Source organism: Pleuronectes platessa, chromosome 15 (genome assembly GCF_947347685.1).
Source record: "Pleuronectes platessa chromosome 15, fPlePla1.1, whole genome shotgun sequence".
Lineage (NCBI taxonomy): Eukaryota > Metazoa > Chordata > Actinopteri > Pleuronectiformes > Pleuronectidae > Pleuronectes > Pleuronectes platessa.
In genome coordinates this window covers 18907222-18933984 of record NC_070640.1, presented here as the reverse complement: position 1 = coordinate 18933984, position 26763 = coordinate 18907222, and the positions used below count along the sequence as shown (strand labels likewise).

Sequence of the window (26763 nt, the reverse complement as noted above, 5' to 3'; positions counted from 1 at the left end):
TGAAAAATAAGTGTTGTAAAACCTGATTCCTCTCGCTGAGTTTAGCTCTTTCCCCACATTTCCCACAAAGCTACAGCGAAAAAGAGCAGAGGTCATAGCATCAGTGAAAACTCGTCATTCAAATGTATATTTTTTTCTACGTTAAGGGGCCAAGCTCAACTCTAGTCCTCTAATTTGGGCCTAGTAAATGAAGACTGGTAGAGGCCGCTGGCAGAGCAGCATGGAGCCCAGTCCAGGGGCTCATGCTGCATCACTGCCTGCCTTCCCTCTTGCATCGAGGCTGTTATTCACAAAGCGTTTACAAAGGCCACAATCCTCAACCAAGTTTTTTCTATTTCACCTTCCCCTTTGTAAGAGGGAGGTATTTAGATTTGATTCCAAGATGTTTTAGCCCCTTAGTCTATATGACCCTGCGGTGGCACAGAGCTTTTTTTGTCTGATGTACCCGCACATCCCTTCTAGGGCTGGGAAGCAAAATCAATGCCAGTCAGGCACCGCTTCCTACATGGCCAGTAACTACTGGGCCAAATCACAACACAGAATCTCGTGCCTGAGCTGTGTACTGAAATAGTTGCTCTGATTGCAACATGAACATCCCCATCTTACCCTGGTTAATATTACTCTGGCCCTGACAAGATGTAACATAGCCTGCAGTTAGCTTGTAGTTACCTCAAATCGAGTCAAACAAAATGCCTCAAGGTAAGCTGTTTTGCAGCCAGGCCAAAACAAACAAACTAAAAACTCAAAGAAAACACAGGCAAACAGGCTCGGGCATAAGGAAGAAACAGATTAAAATACCTGGTTACAGGACACATTCAAAGGCAAAGTGATGCTCCATGTTTGACTGCTGCTGTAAATCCTTGTCAAGCAAATCAGTCAGTCACTGTGGGCGTCCCTGGCCCCAGCCGTGGAGAGACAATTAATTGTGGAGGTGAGACTGTTTTGCTGTATTCAGCACAGAAACTGGTATTTAGTGTTAAATTACTGCAGGTTGGATTCATGTATTAACAAAATTTGTACTTGTTTTTTATTGTATATTTAATTATACCTCAACAGATAATATGTCAAATTTCAACTTGCAATTTGCCTTAGTGATCTGGCACAGTTTGGGCACTGTGACAAAAATATTGGGATATATTTATGATTATTCATAAATAGCATGCATTTAAAATCAGCTGAGAAACTTTTTCACATACCCCCTGGGATACAACTAGTGCTGGTAGGAAATGATTGATATATAGCTCATTAATATATTTGGTGACCTGCTTTTTCAATAAGATTTATCATTAACATTGGGTTAACTTGTCACATTAATTATAAGTGGTTTGTGAGTTGCCTGCCCTGCACAGTCCCTGGACAATGTGCTTCCCTCCTACTGACCCCACATCTAATGTTGGCTTTTATGTCCCCGCCCCACCCTGGTCACCCACAGTCCTCTTCTTCCTCCTCTCCTCTTCTGACAGACATGCAACAGCCCTTTGCAGCACATTACGTCAATTCCCCAGGCCCCGGCGTGCCAGCTGTTGATGTCACCCTTGGGTCTTTTTAATTTAGGGATTTCCGCTGGGTGAGATGAGGGGGAGCCCCACGAAGTCAGCCCACAGCCACATGAAGAGGCCCAACGGGGCTGAGCCGGGCCAGAACGGGCCTACATAGGACAGGGCAGGGCAGGGTGGGACCGCTCCGCTGGTGTGTGGGTGAGCGCAGAGAGAATAGGGTGCAGCAGGGCAAATCTGTGAGCAGCAATGAGAGGAGTCATCCAGGAGTATTGGTGTGCTGGCAGTTGCTCGCACTGATGTCATGTGAGCAAATTAGCGAAGCACAGGGGGTATCTCCGGAGCCCCTCGCTTCCTCCTCGACTCCCGTGCAACCCCTCGTACCCGTAACAGCTTGCCTGTGACTTGCAAACACCACCGCTATCCCTTGAGCTCTTAAATGCAGCCTTTCAGCAGCTACGAATTTCCTGCCTTTCAGAGGGGATCAAATGTTCCTCCCAAAAAAACCATCTCCCATTCTTTCAGTCCTCGAGGCTTTGAGTTGGAGAGAACATCACCATCCATGTAATTGATTACGTTGGGTGCCAAAGTTTTCCTCTTGATTTTAACTGGGAAGGAAACGCCTTAATTGAACACATAAAAGCTTCTATCAAGTGCAACTGTTGTGTTCTGATGGCGTGAAAACCGGATTTGGATTCACTGTCTAGACTGTCTTTTGAATGGTTGTCTCAAACATTCTTTTAAATCTTGGTTATGGTCCAATCTTTGATATGTGTACGGTCACAGACTGCAGGTTACATGTGGTGTTTTGGGTAAAAATCGAAGGGTTTTAAAATGTACTGAATGGATAGATGTCAGTGTGATATGGTTCTTATCATTGGTTTGCAGTTTCCATCTCCTTTCAGCAGAGAACAATATCTTTATTCCTTTCTACATCTATAAATTGTATTTACCTCCTTTAAGTGATGTTAAAAATAGCAGCTGTTATTTCTGTTCTGTCCTGTCTCTTGGTCTTAGGAGGATCTATCACTGTGTTCAGCTGTTTTAGATTATTATCATTGAAAAAATTAGGTTTTATGTAACTTTTTATAGCTGGCATTGTTTTAAAAAAAGCAAATCCCTAGAATGTCTCAGTATTTTTAGGATTATAGATAAATAAAAAATGTTGGATTGGCTCAGCAGAGCAATGTCAGTGTGCTGAGGTGGAAGGAGTTGCAGATGTGCTGTTTATGTACCTTGGCATTCAGGCTTCTCTTGTCCAATTTTCCTCTCATAATCTTTTTCTCTCTCTCCTTCACTTCCTTTGCAGTATCACCCGTTGTCATTGTGCAACACAAGCGAGGATGAACGGCAAGAGGGTGACTTCATCACCATTGTCAAGCTGGAGCACAGGGTACCCCGCTGCTTGCCGCTGCTCGATAAGGTAAACACACACACACTCACTTACACACGTGGCTTTGAGTGTTTCACGCATTACTCCCCAATTAAAACTCTAAGAGACGTCCCCCTCCATGAACCCGTCCCATCTCAGACACGGCAGCAGACAGATAAACCATCTCGCCATCTTGTCTTTCTCCCGCAGTATCCCTTCCGCTCTTGGATTCGGACATTAAAGACAAGATGGTTTTTAGAGGGAATTATTTGGCAGGAGTGTAATGTTTTGTTCGGGACACTGATCTTTCAGAGTGAGGGCTTGGACAGGAGGGGACGGGCTTAGCTCAGCACTGCTATGTAGCAAGTGGCAGTGAGCCCTGGCTTTGGATGTGAGGCTTTCAAGCAGCAGCTGTCACTGGTCCGAGCCCAGCCAGCCAGCCAGAACCAGACACTTGGTGCTCTACGTCTCTGCTCCCCTCTAATATGAGCGCAGTCAGAGCTCCATAGATTCCACCCACAATGGTTTAGATGTATGTATAAGTGCAACAGAGTTGATGTTATGTTTAAGTTTTACACCATACACACAGACTAACTTTAAAGCAGTATGATTTAAAACTGTTGCTATTTTTTCCCTGTTTTTTCAAGTGGTGACAAATTAGCAGGCAGGAGTATAGTTAGGCGACCGCCTTTTTTTAGCCTGTGTTTTCTTTTCCCCTAATTTAAAGCCATGTTTAGGAGCTTCCCGCCGTGGCAACGATGTAGAGACATTCCCACAATTCCCAGCTCCTTTCTTCCTCCTCCTGTCGCTCGCTCTCCCTCAGTGGGAGCCGACCGGCGGGAGAGAGGGCTGTCACTCAGGGCCGGCTCTGGAAAACAGTTTTGATTAAAGCCTTAATGGCAACACTGTGTTGTCCCGTAAACAAAACACGGGCTCTCCCTCTTGCAAAAGAACGCGCAGACAAAAGGCTGCTGCTTCCGAGTGCTTTCTCCCTCCCTGCAGATCCTCTTTGAAATCAGAAGTGAAGGAGGGAGGAAGACGAGGGAGCGAGGGGGGGCATCCTTCTTGTTGTTTTGGTTGCCTGGAAAGTATGTGTTGCAATAAACTCCGCTCCAGCCACCTGCATCCCTGCTTCCTCAGTGAGATTCAAAGCTTCGGGTCGTAGTGGATTTATTGGGGATTCATCATGCAGCTGTTGAGGAGTTTGCTCTTGGCCGTTTGAAGGCGATGAATCAGACGCTTTGGGATGTGCGGTGCGTGGGTCGGCCTCGCTCTCTCTCAATAGGACTTGTTTACAGTTTAGCCTGACTGTAGATGCCGCCCAACTAATCTATAGATACCCTGACGGCCACAGAGGGTTCGTGTTGCACCGCACACACTCAGAATAGGCTGTAAACCAAACAAGGCAAAAACGCAGTACCATAAAGGATAAGATTTCATTGTTTTCCCTTGTTTGAATTTTGGGATTGCGGAGGTTCCTACCCCCAGCAGCGTGGGGAGATTCCTCTGCTGATTGGCAGTGATCTGGCACATATCTCTGCTGCTCTTGGTTTTACTGGATGGGTCTCACAGCATCTCTGAACATACTGGAAAGTTGGACAAATTAGGAGGAGAACATTCTCCAGATACCCTCAAATTAAAGTGGTTGGTTAGGCCTGTAAGCATCGCCCCCTGTATTCATATAGATCTTTTACAGTCTTATCAACCACTCAAAGCGCTTTAAAGTACAAGTCACGTTCACATTCACACACACACACACACATCCAGGCCCTGTGATGGACTGGATGTCCAGGATGTACCCTGCCTCTCGCCCATTGTCAGCCGGGATTGGTTCCAGCTCCCCGCCGACTCTCAAAAGGATAAACGGTATTGATAATGGATGGAACCACATTCACACAGTGCCTTGGTACACTTTAACACTTAATATAACACTTTTTCTATAACACCATGCAAACCCCCTCTAGGCCCAGTCATTAGGGCAATTTGGGGGTCAGTATCTTCAGAAAAACATTTGAGGAGTCAGGGATCGAATCACCCAACCTTCTTGGTGGATGCCCCTCTCTACCTCCTGACCCACAACCGCCCTATCAATAAAGTGGGCTAGCCTGTAAGTAACAGGTTAGGTGACAGCAAAAAGTCAGCAAATAACTATGCAGCAAAAGTTGCTGTTGGTTTGCTTAATCTAGTTAACTTTACACAAACTGTAGGTATTAAACATTTCAAATCAGAAGAATCCAAAAAGTACCAAGACTTCATACTGTTTCCTCCGACCGATCTTTGCTTCAGATACATCTTTCTCTATGCAAATGCATGAATCAAAACCCTCCTCTGCTCCAGTGGTTTTGCATCATTACACAACACAACACAAGCAGAGGCCACAAGCTTTCTCTGCCAGCATGTTTTTCTACAGCAGACGTGATCCGTCTGCTTTCCACCAGCCAGCCGGTCGGCCAGTTATTTTCTGTTTACACCAAAGCCCTGGAAAATGTTCTCAAGCTAAGTCACAGAGCGACACATGACTCGACGAGAAACAGCATCACTGCAGTGCCAGGAGCTTATTTACCTCCGACTTAATAGTCTCTGCTTCTTGATTCTCTGCCACTCACACTGCAGTTCTGTGAAACTGCACCAACCTATGAAGAATCCAGGGTTTTGTGGAAACAGCTCTTTTACAGTCATTGAAGTTTTGGCCCGTGTCTGAACTTGTTGACTCTCACAGAGGGCCTCGCTTATTGATTCTGCTCCTCTCGGATAAAAAAGGGGGTTTGGGCCCGATTGTGCATTAATCCTGCTTCTTTAACTGGGCTTTTCATGTGTACACGCCCACATTTGTGCATATGTGTCATTGGATCACATTACATCAAATCTCCCAAATCTACCTGTTGGCCACTTTGTGAGGAGGCAAGCTTGGCGTTCAAAGACAGCGTCAGTCACAGGGATCGAAATGCAACAACACCGTCTACAATTTGTAATGTCATTTTACAACGTGCTTGTCAAACTGAATATGATACTTTAGAATAATATGCTCTTAAACAACATGATTGGCAGCTTACATCTAATACTAAAGATACATTCATGTTGTTAATATTGTGCCAAACAGCCTGAATCTTGAAATCTATTTAGATCAAGTTGAATTTCTATATGTGGATCAGTCTGTCTTGTGCGATATTTTTTATAGAAGATCAGAGGATATAGTATAATAATAATTATATTAAGTTTGGTGATGGTGAACCTGATAAACATTATGCCCCCTAAACATAATCATGCTAGCATTGTCATTGTGAGCTTGGTTAGCATGAAGCTCAAAGCACAGCATCTACAACGCCAAAGAGTCACTCTTATGCTTATTATTTTACTTAATATAAATATATATACACTGGAGTATATATATACACACTTAATTGCATTTAATTGAAATTTTAATAATGAGCTCATGAAAGATTAACACAAAGGGTAAAGAAAGGATGATGCATATTATGGAATAATGTAAAAATAAAAACAGAGCAAAGGTCCACAGGCGTGATAAAACCAAGCAGTAATGTGTAATGCACTATATTCGTGAGTCCTCTGATTCATAATAAAGTCTGTTTTCTCCTGAGGAAACAGACGTGCATATTAAAACAGCAAATGTGAAAGCTTCCATCTGTGACTGCAGAATGACTAAGTAAAGGACGAAAAATATCTACTTTGTCCAGTACAACTCTTAAAAACGAGTCCAACTGTGGTGAAATCTGTCATCCACTTTGGCCTAGACTCTTAGGCCAGAAATAATATAGTCCCGGCTATGGGAAGTGCTTGAAAACAAGGGAAGCCCATTCTGGGAGGAATAAATCAAGGCCCTCATGACAATGTTTTTGTCCTCTCATGTCTGATTATCTGTAGGGGGTGACACTGACCCCAGGATATTCCCGCTCGCTGTTTTTCAGCAAAGACAGGGGCTGGAAATGCAATGGCAGCTGCCTTTGGCTTCTTTTCCTCCAGTAGCAGAGTCCAAAATCTCCAGTTCATCGGAGACAAGTGGAGGAGGAGGAGGAACACAGGGAAACATCTGGAAAACGGAGGAAATTTCAGCTTTTAAGAGCAAATGCAAAAAGCAGCAGGTACACAATGGACATTTTGGCCTGTATGAAATGCGTCAGTGTGAGAAGACTTTGTTCACTTTGATTTCTCTCCCATGGAAAGCTATTATTTGCTTGTCTGTGCCAGATAGTTGCATGGTTGTCTTCAAAGGGATAAAATATGACTCTCTCTTTCTTTCTTCTGCGAGTCAAATGTGGACACGAACATATGCAACCTCGGCAGTGGCTCCCTAATCGACCGGCAAGGACTGTGCTCCTCTAAAAACCATTGCATGCACCTTAGATTATTGCTTTAATCTTCCAAGCGTACAAAAAAAAAACACAGCGTAGCATTTTAACTGTTTTCAATATGAGATAAACCATAAATCACTAAATAAAAAGTTAGCAAACCACGCAGGGACATTTCAAAATCTGTTTTTCACTCCTCTGAGCGAACGGGACAACGCTTTTTCTTCCTGTTATCCTGAGGGTCATATTCTTTATGCTCCCTGTCAGATCAGTTTACACTGCTTTGATCATCTCATCTTGAATGCAATTGCTTCCAAAAGTGATGTAGAAAGTCGCTCTGGGCTTACATTTTTCGGGCCTCCCTTTCTGTCAAGCTCTGACAAGTGTACCAAATATTCTTTTCTAGCTTTTCACTGCGGAGAGAAAGAGCCTTTCGACTGTTTCCTCCATTCAGAATTGTTCCTTCTCTCTTCAGAGAAGATGAGACGAACGCGCCAAGTTCCAATGTTTGTGCCTGTTTGACCCGAACGACGCAGTCTTTTCCCTCCCATTTCCTATGCTGCTAAAGTTAGGTGCTGTCTCAGCTCGCCAAATCACAGTGAAGATAACCCATTAGGAAGTACTTAGCTTTGAGTCCAGCGGCCTAATGACTGCCTTCATTTCAGTCAGTGCACTCATTATGATTCTTACTGTAGCCATGATGTTATTTGTAGTTTGATAGCCATGTCTCTGAGGACAGTTGTATCTATTTTGTCTGTGAGATAGATGTTGTTCTGACTGTAGAGGCCTCCAGTCCTCTCCCTCTTCTTCCTTTCATGATGGTCCAGATATTAAAAGGGAAGTGTCAATAACTCACACACACACAAACACCCACACACACACACACACACACACCCACACACACACACACACACACACACACACACACACAGGGTTTTTTAATAGAGCCAAACAATGGGAACCTTTGTCAGTTGGTTCCCTTATATCCACCGTGCTACAAAAGCAGAATTCTATTATCCTTTGCTGTTGTGACAGTGCTGGTACTGCACTCTTGTATGTACACGTATCCATACACGTCTACTAAGTGTATGTGGAGCAGCAGGCTATCTAAGTTAATCAGTGTGTTAACATTCAATAGCCATCGTAGAAAATGACAAAAAAAGCTCATAGTGCAAGTTTTATAGTTAGTCTTTTTATTTATACATTTCATTAATATTTTGTATGTATTTAAGGAATTGTTATATAATATACATCCATGTTTCAAATGTATATTTTTGAAACATTTGTGTATTTTCTTGAAACTTGATGGAACAGTTGGCTATGATTTGAGGAAAAACCCATCAACTTTTGGAGCAGATTCGATTATGGGGGATGGATCCTGCATTTATAATGTCTTTTCACTTTTTTTAACATTGAGTTTTGCAATATCTTAAGGATTTTTAGGAATTTCTTTTAATCCAGAGATATATTTATGAAAGAAAAAACGTCACGCATAGAGTGCTAATATGTTGTAGAAGATAAACTCATAATACTTAGAGGTTTTCACTTTGTTTTTAATCAGACCCTCCTCTCTTTAAGGCATCTTCAGCCCACTGCAGCCTGTTCATGAGGTATCTGCCGTGTCAAAAGTCCAAGGACAGGAAAACAGGGTGATAAGTCTTGCCTGTTGTCGTCACACACGCTGGAGTATGCTTTCCCATGGGACTCGGCCAAAGAATATTTGGGACGAGGAAGAGTCCGGAGCAACAGGAATGTTATTCACATTCCAGTCGCCAAAATTACCTCTGGTTGCTGCTCGTTCACCTCGGCCTTTGTGGGAGGGCTTGTACACAATTTCAGGAGGATTTTCTGCTCATTAGGTCTAGATAGTGGCTGTATTCATACTGTTCTGTGTTGTTGTTGTTGTCAGGTGTCCAGCCTTCACCACTCAAGCGGCTCTTTATCAGAGGAAAACCTGGTTTTCGCAGACATGGATCTGTAGACAGGTGCGAGGAAGTAACTATGCTGTCCAGAAGTATATTTGTTTGTTCAATTGACTTTGTGAGCCGCTCAACAATTAAACTGCTTTCCGACATGTATTGAACTCCGGATAATCTCCTGACATTCACCGGAGGGACTGTATCAGAGAACCCAAATGTCCAAGTAAGAAGCTCCGGAGTTTCTCCTGCCTGACTCTTTTGCAAAAACTCCAGATAATGTCAGAGTGAGCCAATGTGAGAATAGAGCGGTAGATCCTCCGGAGATTTCACTGCGATAGGCCTTGATGATGACGTTTCTAACACTTGACAGCAGCGAAACTGAAAAAGACACAAAAGGAATACAAATATCTCAGGATGAAAAAGCAAGGCTATACTCGTAGAATACACTGACAAAGTTGCCAAGAGAGTATTTGGTGATATGGTTCAATGCTTGTGTCTATGTACTATAAACAACAACAAGGTATCTTTACCGCGAAATCAATACATTATGTCCTGTGTATGCCTGCTGCATCACCCCTCACCTGGACGCTCCTGAGATTTCTGTGTTGTTGCAAACGCCAGGGAAGTTTGGACCTAATTGTGTGGACATTCTCCAGAGTTCACGTCTGAAAAAGGCTTTACAGTAATATGTCAGGTTTCTTTCCTCGATGGATGAAGTGCATTCTTTGTAAAAAAAAAAAAACAGTAGGTCTGTGTGCAGCAAAACAAGCACTGAATTGAATGTGTCTGTTCAGAAGAGCAGGTGGGAAACAAAAAGGTTGGTCACAGAATTTTCCGAGGATGGAAGGAATTACGTCCTGTTTTCTTGCCGAGGGGGAAGGAAAGTGGGTTGGGATGCTTGGTGAGATATTTCTGACCTCTGGTGCAACAAGGTGAGTCTACATAAAGATAAATGGAGCAGGAATTAGAGGTAAAATCACTCAATGCCACGAGGAGGCTGTTAAAATCCATCACATGCCTGTTGTATGTTACCTCTGAGGTAGGTCCACCTCACCGCTGCATTCCTACATATCTCCAAAAGCCACACTTGCTGGCCCAAGGCTGCTGCAAACTCGAGCTCAAGCGAGCGACCACATCTGTTTGTTTGTTTATTTAAAAATCAGTCATGCACAATTCCACCTGCAGCTGACAAGGAGCATTTTAATTGCAGGTCGTCAAGCTGAGAGGATCATCAACACAGTGAGACTTGAAAGTCCGGTGGTTACAGAGGCCTTGGGGTCACAGCTAAACAGATGTCACCTTGACCTGCAGCGCCGCTGTCGTACAGCTCAGTTCAGCCCTGTCATCACTTCCACCAATGAGGTGTGAATGATTTGCAGAAGGGTCTGCTCTCTGCAGCGCACCATGCACTCATCCTGTCACCTTAAATAGGTGGAAAATTCTCCAGCCTAAAGGTGCAAGTGCTTCTTCTGGAGGATTATTTTCAGCAGCATTAACACACCCCAGCTGCGGCTGCTGTTCCCATCCACATCTCTCGTTAGTTTCTTGGCTAATGCCAGCGTTGCTAAGCTAACATTGACTGAGCTGATGGCAAACTGTCCTCCACATGTACGGACAATGCGGGAGATGTGTCGATTGCTGTGAGAGGAGATTTTCAGATGCTGGCTGTGTTTTCCCAGGGGCTGCATGGCCATTAGCAGAGTGTTGCTCCCGCTTTCTCACTTTTCTGCTCTTCCTCATTTCTGGCTCTTCGTGGTTTAGTTTGTCAGCAGCATCACCACAAAACTTAATACACAAACAGTGAGAAGTCCGCTGTGCTACTTTGTGGGAAGTAACTTTCCAAAAAAGAAGCTGGAATATCACATGCTTGTGTATATGTGTGGATTGCGAAATATGCCCGCCTTAATATTTGCCCAGAGCACTGTTCTTCTTATAGTTTGAATTGTTCCCAATTCAGTTTCACAAATTTTCAATATTTTTTAAATATAATGGAACTTAGTGATTTTGGTAAATATGTATATTTATTTAATTGAACTCTACATTTGAAGTTCAGTTGAATCAAAATGAAGGTTCCTACGGTCATGGAAAACCTGGAAAAGTCATGGGGAAAAATAAAATCCCCAAAGTTTTGGAAAAGTCATGGAAATTTGTTATATTTATATTTTCATGTTGTTCATTTACGCTGAGTTTTAAATAATTCATATTATTTTAAAGAAATACGCTCAAAATATAAGCAGGCATACTTGGGTTTGTGTCATTTAAGGTATACTGTATGCCTTGGAATTCTCATTGTTAGTTTAAATACTACATTTTATCAGTTTTTTGCGTATACACAGAGATTTTACAAAAAAACACTAAACTTTGGCTTTTGTCTACAATGAGAATGCATAAAATCAGCATCCACAATGGAAACATGACATCTGAGTGAACACTCGAGACAGCGAGGTGAGAAGCAGTTGTCAGTGCATTCTTGACGTTTGAGACGACACACTGGGGGTAAACAACAATCTGAAAGGTAAACTTCTCTGTTGGCAATGGGAAAAGAGTAATCCGTTATTTAAAATAATCCAACTAACTTTCCGTTGTTTTGAATACACCTGAATGAACCTCCCTCTTTCACGTCATACAGCGCCTTTGCCTCTACCTCTAATAAAAGCAGTGCTAACAGTAACAAGGGTTAGTTGTTAACTCCTTCTCAATCCTTTTACACTCGTGTTGATTCTTGCAACTGAGGAAAATGAACACAACAGTCGTATTTGTCACTGTTGTTAATGTCAAGTTGTTTTAACTTTATTAATCTTTTCACATCAAATTAACTTAACTGAAATCAGTTGTTGCCCATTTTCAGGAGATGACTGTGAAATATTCAGCTGAAATTCAGTTAGCTTACATTGTTTGAAATGTTTAAACTCAAATTGAACTGGTTTGAATGTTTTACAGTTTGCAAATGACATAGAAATGGGGTAATTTATGGTTAATCTCAGCTGTCTGACTGGAACTAATGAAGCCTCAAGAAAGGAGAGAATAATTTTTCTCATAAGCAATTGTGTGTTTGTGATTTTGCACACACACACCTACGTCTACGCACGCAAGGCTGCTTATCTGCTCCCCGAGGGCGAGCACGCCGCCGTCTCGCAGAGCTGCTCCTGGCATTCGAGAAAGCATCTCTAGGCATTCTTAAGGCGGCACATCTCTCACTTGTCACTTCAAAGGGAGCGTGCGGAGGTCAGGGTTTCATCAGACTGTTGTCGGCGCTCGGCGCAGATGATTTGTGAAGAATGCGGACCTAAAAATAGAATGCCATGTCATGCTCATAAGGAGAGATGGAGTCCAGATGATGCAGTTCGGTGCCAGATTGCTTCTATTAAAATACCGCCATCATCCCAAAGGGTTGGGAGACACCTCGAGCTGGCTGCAGGAGGGTTGTTTGGTGGGGGGTGATGGTGTGGTCGCAGTTTGATGATGAGTTGGAGTGAGGAAGGATGTGTGAAAAGTTGGGACAGCTGCTGGAGAGTTTGTCACAGGTGCAACTTTTGCGTCCTTCCTTATCATATCAATGTTTTGGGAGCGTTACTGGTGAGAGTCCATCCCTGGTCCTCAATCGGCCTACAGAGCGGAAGGGGTTTTTCCACACAGGCCCAGCAAGTTTAACATCATATGATGAGTGCTTAGTGGCCCTGCAGTTACAACTGTACTATATCAGTGCCTCTCCCTGATGAATGAGACGTTCATAGGGCAGTAACGTATTATTACTGCACTATTGCCGCTTTGATCTCGCAGCAGTTTGAACCCTGGAGTTTTACAGAGGGGCGGCTTGTCGGAATAGCTTTGCAGACGGGATCGGGCCTGGTCTTGCCCCGGTTGTGGGAAGAGCAGGCCTGGAGGTGTGTAGAGGCGCTAGCATGCAGGAAAACCTGACTGCACAGGCATCACGCTGCCAACCTCGAGGACCGTTGGTTCCCTGTATTTGAATAACATCTACAGAATAATTTATTATCATATGATTTAAACTGATGTGTCTGATTTTACTTCATTTCCTCTGTCGGGAGATTCATGGTGCCTCCACCTGCTGTAGAAGCTTTTATTGAGAGGGAGGGTTTTATCGTTGCAGACCCTTAATGTGAAGGTGCTGCTCTTGGATCCCTGCTCAGCGCCAGGACATTCCTCTATTAATGACAAAGGCGAATGGTATAAGCCTCATGGTGAAACATGAAGAGGCAGAGGAGAAGGGAACAGAAAGCAGGAGAGAGTCGGGAGAGGTGGAGAGGTGAATGGGTTGATTCGGAGGAGTGGCAGGCGAGGCCAGAGGGCGACCCGCACCAGCCCTGTCTGTCTATACCACTTCAATGTCATGTCTAGCAGGTCAGAAACAGGACTGTTGACAGGAAAAAATTTGTTGGTTTGATTTAACCCTCTGACGTCTTTCGCCCCACTTCTTTATCCCCGCCAGCCCCCGCTCTCTGCTGCTCCCCTCTGTTTACCGAGATCTCCTTCCACCCTCCCATCCTCCATAGCTTCGTCTGGCACATCCAGCTCATTGTGCAGGCTGAGCCGCTGGCCCTCTTTAAGATCTGCATTAGAATGTTGTTTTCATATAGCAGCAAGCGGAGGCATGTGGAGTCTCTTTAGAACTGCTCGGCAAACAGATGGAGGTTTTCACGCTGCCTTTATGAGATTAAGTGAAACATTCCCATAAAAAAAAGAAGACATTTCCCCCCTGTCCCTTCGCCCAACACTGTCCCACCTTCTCCCTGTCTTCTCTTTCTTCATCTGTCTCTTTTACTCTCCTTTTTTTGTGAGCTCTGGCTCGCCTCAGGCCTGGGCAAGGGCACGCTGCTGCTGAAAGTGAAGTGCAAAGAAGACAGGTTTTTGTTACCAATAACTACTTCCCCAGGCCAGCGGGAGAGCACTTTGCATTTCCAGGAGTTTAAAGCGAAGCAGCAAACAGGTCTTGTGAGTCCGACACTGCAGGCGGAGGGAGTGAGCTCTTGTTTTTCCTCTGCAGAATGAACCTGTTTAACTCTGACTCAGGTTGGTTACAGTGCCAAGTGCCCCCTCACTTGCTTTTAACAGGGGTTTGACAAAACAGACTCACAAGGCAGACAGTGTGACTCTACAGTATGAAATTCACCCAGGATACAATGAGACTAGTTAGTCTTAAGCATTAAATGCCGTAAAGCTATCAAGCACGGTTATTTGAGAAATGTTTTTTTTTTTTTTGTTATTTTATTATTATACGTTTTTATGTTGACCCACATTTTATAAGGATGGTGTTCTGGATGCCAGGTAAAATCCCAAAAGTCAGACCGTGGTGTACATGTGAACTTATACACTAACCTTTATTTGTTAATGAGTAAACACCATCCTTATGTTGGATGATGGGGATGAAGCTGCTAAATCTTACATTCAGAGGCCTATGAACCAACATGTCACTCTTTATTTATCAAGACACACCTTTTTCTTTTTCTTTTTTTCCTTTAATTTATTGTCCCATAGGGGAAATTTGTCTTGAACCAAAGTGCTACAGCAGCTGCAGCACAGTACATGGTACAACAAACAACAACAAAAACAGAGTACACAAGGAAGGACACATACTTGTGCTGTAGCTGAAGGGATGTTGGTCAGTTGATCAGACTGATATATTTTAACAACCATCATGAAGTTTAGGCATTCATGTTCCTCATGAAGGGGGGAATTCTGTTAACCTTTGGTGATCGCCTGACTGTTGCTCTAGCGCCACCTTGAGGCTCACATTTGTGTTTTAGAGTGGAATATGACAACAGCCGGACGTATTTCAATGATTGTTTGTGCTCAGACATTCATGTTCCCCTCAGGATTGCTTTTCAGTGACTTTGGTGATTCCAAAACCTTCATCTGGCATCATTGTGCTGTCAAAATGTTCATATTTTGACTTACCACTGACTACCACAGTCAACAGCCTGTACAAAAAAAAAGCTCCACCTCTTCAAACATGAATAATAATCTAATTTTACATTAAAATAACATATACATTTTATTTTTGACGATTTTTAAGACTAATACTATTTCCAAAGTAATACATTGAATTATTACATTGAATGCAACTTTATTTATGCTACTACAATGTGGTGTACAAAAGTAAAAGCTGTGGACACGTGTTCCACCAATGCCAGTAAATGATTTACAGGCTGTTTTCGTCTTCTTTGTCAATGATTTGAATTTAAGAGGATACAGACACACCTGTGCCATGAAAAGCCTTGAGGTGTGAAATAGTAAAATCTTCTCTTTGTACGTTTATATCGACTATGAGCATTGAAGATTGGAGCAGGCCTGATTTTCATCAACACTGATTTGCAGTAGTTGTGCAATGGTAGAAATGTGTGATATTACTAAAATTTCGTATCAAAGTCTTTATATATATCTCTCCCTCATTTACAGGCAGCGTTAGTCGTCAGTAGTGTTTGTACATGTGAGTGTGCGTGTTTGTCCATGTGCATGTGTGTGTGTGTGTTTGCTCTGCAGAAAGACATGGCTTACTGCACGGCCTGTTCCAAGAATGAATTCCTGGAGGCTTACAAGGGCTGTTGAATGAGATGGAGGGCTCAGGGCAGGAATGATGGGAGGGCGGGAGAGAGAGAGAGAAAGAGAGGGAGAGAGACAGAGAGGAGGGAGGGAGGCTGCTGTACACTATAGGAGGGGTGTCAGGCTCTCACTTACAGGCCTGATTAAATAACAGGATGCTTTATGAAAACAAGAACATTATCTGCCTCTTAAAAGGCCGGGAAAGGCCCTCTAATTGGCTTCCCCCGAGACTCTGCGTTGCCGCCCGGTGGTGAGAGGAAAAGAAAATCCTCCGTTAGCCACAGACAGAGATTTCATACAGGAAACTTTTCCCTCTAAATTTTACTAAACTTTCATCAGCACTATAGGAATGTATCATCACACTGATACCGAGGCTATAAAAAGGGCGTCCTTCGCCACTCAAAGGAGGATGATTCCCACCTGAATCTCTTCATTGGGTGCAATACAAACAATAAAATAGATAGTTGCTCTCTGTGGAAATCAGATGGTTTCTCGTGTGGGACCTTTCATAGCCGAGTTTTTTTTCTTCTTTTTTCTAAAAAAGTGAGAAGAAAGTGTTGGAGGTGGGGTTTCGGTATGTTTGTGTTCCCCCACTAGATCAGAAGAGTCTGTACATCCAGGGATTTAACTCCCGTCTTAACATTTCACTCGCTGCCATCACATACATGTGGTTGACTTAATTATACTTATTAAAGTCAAGTGATGCCATAATTAAGGTATATCATAGTCATCACTGTGATTAATTTTAAAACAGTATCGTATGCGTAGCATCTTTAGTTATGTGATGTCAGTGTGGCAGGAGTCAGTGTTGGTAAAACACCGTTGGCCCGACCATGTGAAAACTTATACTCTGACTGTGGTGTTTTTCAATCCACATGTTTCTGGAGAAGCCAGGTCGGTGGTTTTGGGAAATCCTAACTTACAGGGCCAAACATTCAGAAACAGGGCTCTTTCCCATTTCACAACAAAATCAAATAATAAGTTACAAGTTCACACTTTGTTATCAGGTGTATTTTTATCAGCTTTTGTGCAGTTGGTCGGACAAAGTACTATATTTTTAAAATTTTACTGTGGGCTCGTGCTTACATTTTATGCACGAAACAACCTCAGCTGAGGAGGTTTTGTTTCCTTTTGAAACTGTTTGTTTGTGTTGTAGTTAGCAGGAGTACGCAAAAACTACCTACTTTTTTTGCTTTATTTGAGATTGTTGGAAAGGGCATTATTCACCATTTTCTCAGATTTCTCGGTGAATAACTCGTCGATCTTGACAAATCTGGTATGTTTAAGTGACAGATTTTGCTCTATTTATGAGTGTGTGCAATATGGTGCAGATACTTAATTCAGTATTATCAGCCCAATTGTATAAAATATTTTGCTTTGTCTTAATATTCTCATATTCTAGTCTCTGTATAGAATAATGTCGAACAATGATGAACACAGCTTCAATGCCCATTTTATGTTTTTTCATTACTTCTTCCCTGTTTTCACACTTCTTTATTCATATGTGTATGTAAAACATATTTTTTAGCCTTGATAGCTAAGCATGCTCACACTAGTTAGATTCAAAAAACCACTCTCATCCAGCTGGGTTAAAAATAATTTTTGGGAAATACATTTATTTGTTTTCTGGACAATTGTTCGATGAGTGAATTGATGGCAACATTATTACATTCTAAGCTACAACCAGGAAGTAGTGAGCTGCTGTGTGTGTGCGTGTGTGTCTGTCTGTGTGTGTGTGTGTGTGTGTGTGTGTGTGTGTGTGTGATTGAGGGCCTCTCGGCTCCATCATCACGGCCGTCGCTGGCGACCACATCAGTCTCCTCTGCCCCCGAGGGTGCGGCACTTGATGCCCAGCTCTTTGATGTTTACAGGATGTGTTTAGCAAACGGCAGTGTATCAGATGGCACTGGTCCTTCTCTGTCGACCTGTGTTTTGCATTTCCAATGCGTCACAGGGCAGCCAGTGCCTGCTAACAAGAGGGGAGGGGGGAGAGACAAGGAAAGTGGAAGAGGAGGGGTGAGCTTCAATACTGTGAGTTCTCTGAATGACCCCTCTTACCTCCAACAGACCGCTCAGGTTCATAACTTTTTCCAGATTGTGTGTCTCTCTCTCTGCAAAAGAGATAGAGTGCGTGTGTGTGTGTGTGTGTGTGTGTGTGTGTGTGTGTGTGTGTGTGTGTGTGTGTGTGTGTGTGTGTGTGTGTGTGTGTGTGTGTGTGTGTGTGTGTGTGTGTGTGTGTGTGTGTGTGTGTGTGTGTGTGTTTGTGTCAGGATGAATGGGAGACAGAAGGAGGAGGAGTATGTGATTCAGGTCCACCCCCTTAGGCTCAATACTTTTCCTGAGTGCGTAGAATCTGCTCACCTGCCCTGACTTGTTTGCCCCCCCATCTCTCTCTCTCTCTTGCCCCCCCACCCCTCCAGCAGCCCCACATCAAAGTACCCCTGTGAGTAATGGATACCCAGCACCGGCCACACCCTTGCCTCCTTCCAACCAACTTAGCTGCCGCACAGCCAGTGGCAAGCAGCCGGCAATCAGGCAGCGAGGGCACACACACATGTACAAACGCACACATACACACACATGCAGCAATTATTCACACACAATCGTTCCCAAATATTAAACAAAATGGATACAACATTTAAAGCGATGCTGTGTTGTTTTTCATGTAAAATGTTAAATGAATATCAGTGAGAGAATTTAAACTCTTCCTGACCCATATTCGTTTGTTCATGTTCTTCACAAATTAAATTACCTAAAAGTGAAACGAAATGATATAGGTGAAGGATGAAAAACTACTGAGCTGCTGAACCTGTCTTTTGGTCTGGTCAACATACATGTGATGTGTACATGTATGTCTAAAAGCACAAACAACACTAACCCCACAATTGTATTTATTTAATATTAAAGAGACATTCCTATATACCGCTTACATTGTTTGTGTGTCAGGCATTCATACCCATGAATATCTTCTGTAGGCTACACAAATAGCTAAATAAGGGTAGTCATGATTGTCTTTTCACTTGTGCAAATGCATGGCAGAGGTCTTCATGGGTCACTGACTCTCTGTTGTAACTTGAGATCTGATTCAAGTTTATCCAGGTCCAATTATTCTCAATTAAATCTGATAGGGCAGGTTTTCCTTTTGTTGCCATGAGTCTGACATACAGGTCTGTGCCTCAGTATTATTGAAACCTGAGTATTTGGACAATTCAAATACTTTAATAATCATTAGATTTGAATGGAGGTAAGCCTTTTTGATGTTATATTGGTTAGAAAATGATCTACCGTCTGTTTATCATCACGTTATAGCCACAACGTGTTATGGTGAAGGAGGTGCAACACAACTTATTATTATACACTGGTCTTTGAAAATAAATAATAAAACAGCCCTGCAAGTAATACTTTCTTTATAAAGATTAGATTTGATTGAGTCCATTGGTTTATTGTTATTGTCATTTTGAAGGTTACAGTATAATTTCCGGTGCCGTTGTACAGAGTTATTCTGAGATGTGTTCTTAATGTTAAACTTTCAGTTAATTTCATGAAAACATAGACTATAAAGTCTTCATTGCAGATAAACCAGGTAGGATGAACACAACGTTTTCTAACTTTAGTCTGTCCCATAGAATGTTTATAAAAAAGGGACAATATAATGTAGAACTGTTTGAGGTTGACAGTGAATAATTCTGAAGTAGCTAATGGCATTACCACAGGTCAAACAAACAGGCAGGTTTAGAACAGGCACGGCAATAGTTTTTATAAATGTAATTGAAAAAATATTAAGATTGCTGTTGTGAGCATGTTAGCATGCTGACGTTAGCATGTAGCTCAAAGCATCAACACGTGGCTGGAAACTCTTAGTCTTATTTAATGATTAGCAGGTTGTCGCTCTGGAGGTAACACTGAGAAGTTAACATGAGGTGAGTCAACTTTGTACCACGGACACATGATGGCGATGTTCATGCTGTCATCACATAAAAGCTAAGGCTAACCAGCAGGGCAAACCTCCAAACTGATATGATGTGCTACCAAATTATTGTCACAAGTCATCGTTACCCCCTCGGCAGCCTCCGGCTGCTCTTCATTTAACCATGCGGTGTTGTTCCAGTGCCTCAGTAATGGTTCCAGTGTGCCAGGCCGCTCAGGAGAAATGACAGAGCAGAGTCTCGGCCTCAGACCTGTAGGCCCGGAGCGCTGTACTCTGTCATTAGACGCTTTAATGCTGCAGCAACACCACAGCGTGCTCGCCGCCCTCCTCTCCCTGTCCTTTTCTTTTTTCTTTTTTCTTTACCTCTTTCACTCTCACTCCTTATTCCCACACATATTATTCCATGCTATAATTAAGTCATGGTGAATGAGAGTCACGCTGGGAAACCAGACCAACTGGGTCCCCACAAGCAAAGTTAGACCTAGTTAAACAGGGTTCAGCATCATGTTTTAGGAGGGTTAGGAGGAGTTTTCAGAACCCTGGAAAGTTTTCTGTCCTGGTGTGTGGTGCTTTGTAATTAACTACAATCAAGATTTTCAAAATAAAAGCAGCAATGCTCACAAATTGAGATAGAGAATGTTTTAACTTGCTCGGTGCATTGCTAAAAATCTGTTATAGCGCCATTTTTCCATTTGAGTAAATACCTGATAATGAACTGAAAAACGTCTTTAAAACAACAGTTTCAATAAATTTCTCGTAACCTTCATGCTCTTGTTAGATTTTGTTTCTTTCTTTTTCCGTCTTCTGGTGGAAATGTTTCACAGACTTTTTTCAAAATAGGAAAAATGTCAATGGCTCAATTTGAAGATAAATATTTGAGCTCTTCATTTGTGGTCACTGCTACAGTTTATGGCCTTTTATTGTATGACTCACATAAAACCCACTGTCAAAAGTCAAAGGTTTTTAAGCTACTGGGTCACTTTGTTCTGTAATCAGAATTACAGAATAATATAACAGATGTTTCTCCGAGGTAAGACAGAATGCGTGTATGTGTGCGTAACATTATCATTATTCCCCTGTCCTATTCCTCCCTGTTTCGTCGGAACTTGGCTGCAGATGAAGGCAGTTAGCCGCCGGCTGGCCCGGCTGCGCCATCCGCACCACATTAAACTCACGACAAACACTGTGGCATTAACCAGCAGAGCGATCTTGTCAGGCGATGGGGGAAAAAAGCTTGTCCCTTCCCTCATGTGAAATAAAGACATCACAGCAGCTTAGTTTGTTTCTGCTCGGTCGGGAACACACTGTGATGCCAGGCCGGGCTCACACACAGCGCACTTCACCAGCGATGTAAACAAACAGCGCTGGCTGCCTAGCCCCGAGCAGGCCACCCACTGCTGGAGGGGGCAGATCACTGCAGGTGGAGCAGATCCTTGATTGGTCTGTTTTTATGAATCTTTGCTTCCTGTCAGTTGCTGGAGTTTTTTTTTATTCTACTCTCTTGATAGCAAATGCTTTGATTTGTAGAAACATGAAATACCGTTGGTGAGAACTGATGCAGAACATGTGGAGCATTCAACCAACTTACCCCATATGAACAAGAACCACTTTTAAAAGAGCTTTGATCCATGCTCAGGGCCGTCATCAGAAGTAGGAGTTTACTTTAATTTAGTTTTAGTAGAGCAGGGATTACATATGCAGTGTGCTACAAAAGGGTAATGCTTTAAATTGTGACCTAACCCTACAGTTTATAGTTTTTTCCTATTTATTTTTTATGTACCAGTACAGTTCGTGCTAATATGTATACATAAGTCCAAGAGATGAATACATGTGAGCTCAACAATCTGGGATCTTAATCTATACATAAATAATCAATTATTACACTCTGACTTACAGAGCAACAGTATAAAATAAAGAGCACTTATACTCTAAGTATTTATAACCAGTTATTACAAAACTTACTTTAACGTGATGGGTAACACACTGTTAGTTGTTGGTTTTGATTTAAACTGTTACTGATTAGTCTCGAAGTCAGTATTCATTTTGTAAAACATGTGTATGTGCTGCGTAATAGCACCAAAAAGTCAAACTGTGTGCATGTGCGTGTCTGAGTTTGTGTAGCCTAACGGTGCCTCTTCCTAGCTCTGTGCCCTCAGGTGTGTTTATGTTTGTGTCTGCAGCTCTATATGACCCTGCTTCTCCTCCTCCTCACTGAAATAATCCCCACTCAGTGTCACAGAACTCTCAGCAGAACGTCCTCCCCTCCTTCAAAAGCCCAACAGCGATAAAAGTAGCAACACTCCATTGTGGCCTGTGCATTGTTTGCTAGTTTTCCAGTGATGACGTCTGCACTGTTCAGCTCAGCAAACCACAATCATTTCCGACGCCGCAGTTGTTTTTACTGAAATGCCAAATATTGTCTAGTCATGCTATAGTCTGTTTCAGTTCGATCTAGAACAAAAGCGGAGATGTTGAAACACTTAATCTTGTTAGCGTCCGAACCTGCGCTTTTCATCGCAGCATTAAAAGTTAAATATATCACCTATTAATCATGTAATGAGATCTCTCAGGCCTCTTTCAGGTCTGTGGCTCAGTCGAGGCGTATGTCTCTGCAACCACACTGTGGTGCCACTACTGCTAATACTGTGATATAATAAGACCGCAGCAGCAGCCAGTAGGGACATATAGGATGATATATTCTCAAACTGGCCGTTATTAAACTGTACTGTAGTGGGTTATTTGAGAACTCTCTTCTGTGTGTGTGCGTGTGCTACTGTACTTATATCTTAGTATATCTGAGAACCATTTTAAGCACTGACCCACAGGACATTTTTGGAAAGTGAGGACATTTTGGCCAGTCCTCACTTCTTCAAAGGGCTGTTTGAGGGTTAAGACTTGGTTTCAGAGTTAGGGTTAGAATTAGGTTCAGGTCAGGGTAAGTTGAGGCATTTACTTGTGATGATTAAGATTAGAGTAAGGGGCTTTGGAATGAATTATGCCAATGAGTGTCCTCACGATAAAAGTACAAACGTGTGTATTTGTGTGTGTCTGCATTAATTACCACCACTACAGGACATATGGGGCAAAGCGCTGCACAGAGAACTTTTGAACCCCAGGTAAAGCAAAATCCCACATGTCAAAGATCCAGCTTCTTTTTTCCTTCCTCTCCTCTGTGACCGCACCCCATTTAGACCCACGCACGGACTACATTTACTGTTCAGATGAAAGGCAGAAAAAAAGCTACTGCTCGAGAGCTGGAAGCCGGATCAGAGAGGATATGATGAATTCTTATTTGACCTCTCCCTGACCACTGATACTGTGGCCTTTGAATACCAACTGAGGTTCAGAGGGAAAATGTTACATACTCACAACTGCACAAAAACACACCATCATCCATTATGTGTGCACATACACATGACAATTCAGAGTACACATTGCTTTGAGGGAATAAATAAATCAGGAGTACACTTCCTTGTCATGTGTCGACTTTCACATTCTGAAGTGTTAAAACTGATCCTAGGTCAGTGCCACCACTCCATAAATGAGTGTTTTCCCATTACCTTGATTAATGGATGCTGAGTGGTGCTTTTACCTGATTTGCTTTTGTGTGTGGGAGGTTGCACACTTTCCTGTCCTGGTGTCTGGAGAATTAGGCGAGGAGTCACGGTTTAGTGTTCTGTTTGACCTGGGTGATTAGGTGTTTAAATGTGTGTCTGCTCCTTCTGTAGCGATGGCAGATGCCAGACGCTTGGGAGCTCATGATGAGACACTGATGAAATGGCTGCTGTTTGTTTTCTCTTCGTCTTCTGGTGATGCTGGCGAAGGCCTTTCTTGGCTTTTTGTAAGAGCATGCTGAAAACAAAAACAACATTCAGGCGAAAATAGACAAAATAGCAGTGGCAGCACACACACCCACACACACAACACATAAAGTATGTAGGGACCGCAGCCCTTAGAACTAAAAATATCTATATATGTATTATTATACACACTCAAAAAACTGAAACCATTAACCAGCAGCACACACATAACAATGATCATAATGTCATAAAAACATTTCCATGTGTCTTATGAAATAAATAAATAAAGAATCTGATAGAGCTGAATTTTACCTTTTGGGTTTATTTTTATCGCTGCTGTTTCACTGACAGGCTGTCCCGCTGATCAACTTGTCGGAGGGGCACTGTTTCCATGGCACTTGCAGCTTTTAGTAGAAAAATATAAATTTAAATCCTTGTTAAATACAATTCAATCTATGGGATGTTTAAGTGTAACCTCTGAGAAAGGCTGATATTGGCTAATGTTAGCTGACCACCAAAGCACTGACTACTCTAATCTACTTGTACTATATAACACAGTTTTTTATTTATTTACTGTCACATTTGCTTAACTTGTTTTAATAAACAGTGATAATGTATGTGACCACCACATATATATATTTAGTAGCTCATATTGATGAAGTGATGATGAAACACAGTGGAGCATTTAGAAGCTAAAGAATCAAAGCTTTTTCCTCGGGAGGTGCGGTGAACAAAACCTGAGCTACAAGCAGAGTAGGAATTGAACTTATCAGAACAAATTCTAAATATTCATGTAGATCCACATCAGCTGGCTGTGGGAATAGGAAACTGTTGGCTCATGCTATGCTTTGGTGCCCCTATCCTGCTGTTTCCTAGCTTAGCAGGTTTTGAGCTTTAAATTATAATTGACACACTGTAAGACGACACAATTAAATTAATGAACATTTCAGATCTTAATTCGAATACAATATATCACCTATTTGCCTGGTAGACTTAATTGCTTCATTCTTTTTCAGTCACTCAGCATTTCTCATTTTCACTCAATAATTCTCCACTGTTTCATATAGCCGCTCTCTCCAGCATTAGACAGAGGCAGCAGATTAGTGTTGTCTCTCTAGTCAGGGTGTCTGGCTTCCAGAGTCAGGTGGAAAAGCGACAGGAGGAACTGCACTTTGGTCTGTGTTGAAAGGCCAGAGGCTCATGGCATGACTGCCACCTAGTGATAGTTTTAAGACACTGACACAATTTGTTATCACCTGTTCACTGCATAGTCAACTGACCCCTCAAGGAGCAACGTTTTCTGTCACTTTGGTCCAATACAAAGATCACAGGAGTTAATGAACCTGTCTGGTGTCTCCTTCAGGCTCGCATGGCGCTGGAAAAAGGAGCTCAGGCTGTTATCTTTGACGTCAGTGATGATGCCAATGCTGCTGCTGAGGTGAGTGTGCAGGCACAGCTTCACCTTTAATAATATTAACATTTTAGATTAATTAACATTGAGAAGATGGCTATTTTCTCCAACACTCATTTTGTTGACTGTTTCTCGACTCGCTTCACATCTGCCGACACACACAGCTGCGAGAAACCGATGCCCTCCCGCGACCAGTCGTGCTGGTGGAGGCCGAGGATGCGGAGGAGCTGATGAGTTTGGTCAACAAGAATGAGGAGGCCAAAGTTCGCATTGAGATCAAGTTGGAACAGTCTCGATGGGTAAGCGCCGCCACACACACCCTTCTGTCATGAGCTCTCATGAGCTGTGACTTTCCCCTTTAGATGGCTGGGAGAAGAATAAGGAAGAAACCCCCCTGGGAAGTAGCAGCACAGAAAGGAAGCTGGGGGGAAATTTCACGTCCTGTTAACTGAGGGGCCACTCGAGGCTCTGTGTTTAATGGTGGTTTGGTGTGAAATACATCAGACTTTATTGTGGACTGAGAGGATGCAAATGGCCCATCAAGCACAGAGAGGAGAGGATCAGAGACGGAACTGGATTTTTTATATCCATGAGTCCAGGAGCATGAACATTAAAGGGTTTTGAGTATATTTACAATATATAGGATTTTCCTAACTTAAAAACTAAACTAAGATTCTAATTATGGAAAACTGTCGGCTTTGCTTTTATACATATTTTCTCTTTTTCCATCTTTTTTCCAATGTCAGCCCCATTATGACATGGGTATCCTGCTCACCATCATCCTGGCTATTCTCACCATCGTCTTAATCTTTGCCTTCCGTTACAAGTGCAAGTCCAACAGGACCTGGGTGAGTGAAACAATAGCATCAGTAGAAGTATAAAGTTTACAGACGCAGCTCAGTTGGAGGTCTTTCAATGTTTTTTCTAAGTCTCCCCTTCTTGCGTGCAGGACTCCGTCCACCAGCAGACCATGCGGGCCATCAATCGCCTGGAGACCAAAACCTACAGCTCTCAGGGCTGCTCGGGCTCGCAGCGGCACCGGGCGGCCTGGGGCTCAGCCAGCAGCTCCAACTCGAGCCCCGTCTGCGCTATCTGTCTGGAGGAGTTCCAGGACGGGCAGGTAAGAGGAGAGAGGAACATGTCTGTGGTTAATTACCTCCACCAGGGAGGTTATGTCCTCACCCCTGTCCATTTGTTAGTCTGTTGATTTGTTTGTTTGTCTACAGGATTACGCAAAAGCTGCTGAATGAATTTCCACGAAACTTGGTTCATTGGGAAACGAAAGAACTGATAAAGTGTTGGCATGAATAACTTAAATTATTTAATCATTAACATTGAAAGACAGGACATTTTTGGCAATATCCTAGTGAATGATACATTGATCTTAATAAAAATATAATCAGGCATATTTGGGGAACTGATTCATTTGAGGGTCCCGATCCAAATAAGAATCTGGATCTATTCAGTGTAAAAGTGGCATCATAAGAGGTTGAGCTTTTTACAGCCTATAACTACCACCATTGTGTAACTGAGATAATGTGGATTCAATGGGGAATAAACCGTTTTTCAGTAGCATTAGAACTATGTCTATGAACATGAGAGATTTGATGTGGATTTTACGGGAACTGTTGCGCCTTGGCAGAGTTATGCGCTCATCTGAGAGCCATTCTACTTACTTATTGAAATGGTCAGTTTGTGTTTGTCACATATTTTTAAATCTTACTTCCGTCTTCTTTTCCGCTCAGCACCTGAGGATCATCTCCTGCGCTCATGAGTTCCATAAAGACTGTGTCGACCCCTGGCTGGTGCAGCACCGCACCTGTCCCCTCTGCATGCACAACATCATGGGTGAGGACAAGCATATTTACAGTTAAGTTTTTCGTTTTTTTAATAAGAGGCCCCATCAAACTGTAGACTACAAGACTGAAAAGGCAGAATATTGAAGATCTTTTGCTTAAGTGCTTAATGT

General features: G+C 42.7%; 2 protein-coding genes across 7 annotated transcripts in view; one reads left to right on the top strand and one right to left on the bottom strand.

Moving 5' to 3' along the window:
- The window catches only part of supt4h1 (SPT4 homolog, DSIF elongation factor subunit), a 115992-nt gene that overhangs the window by 55910 nt on the left and 33319 nt on the right, over positions 1-26763 (bottom strand). The window contains exon 1 of one of the 3 annotated variants that reach the window (XM_053441962.1): positions 12023-12026. The exons of the other annotated variants lie outside the window; for them this stretch is intronic. The gene's annotated coding sequence lies outside the window, so the exon portion shown is untranslated. Of the gene's footprint in view, positions 1-12022; positions 12027-26763 lie in introns of those variants that run through there. 3 annotated transcript variants of the gene reach the window in all.
- LOC128457309 (E3 ubiquitin-protein ligase RNF43) overlaps positions 1-26763 on the top strand; it is a 79395-nt gene that overhangs the window by 47392 nt on the left and 5240 nt on the right. For 2 of the 4 annotated variants that reach the window (XM_053441957.1, XM_053441956.1), the window contains exons 2-7: positions 2806-2919; positions 24747-24821; positions 24959-25093; positions 25541-25642; positions 25744-25914; positions 26540-26642. In XM_053441957.1, the coding sequence (XP_053297932.1) occupies positions 2806-2919; positions 24747-24821; positions 24959-25093; positions 25541-25642; positions 25744-25914; positions 26540-26642 (700 nt within the window). Of the gene's footprint in view, positions 1-2805; positions 2920-24746; positions 24822-24958; positions 25094-25540; positions 25643-25743; positions 25915-26539; positions 26664-26763 lie in introns of all 4 variants that reach the window. The other 2 variants (XM_053441955.1, XM_053441954.1) reach the window with 1 other exon arrangement.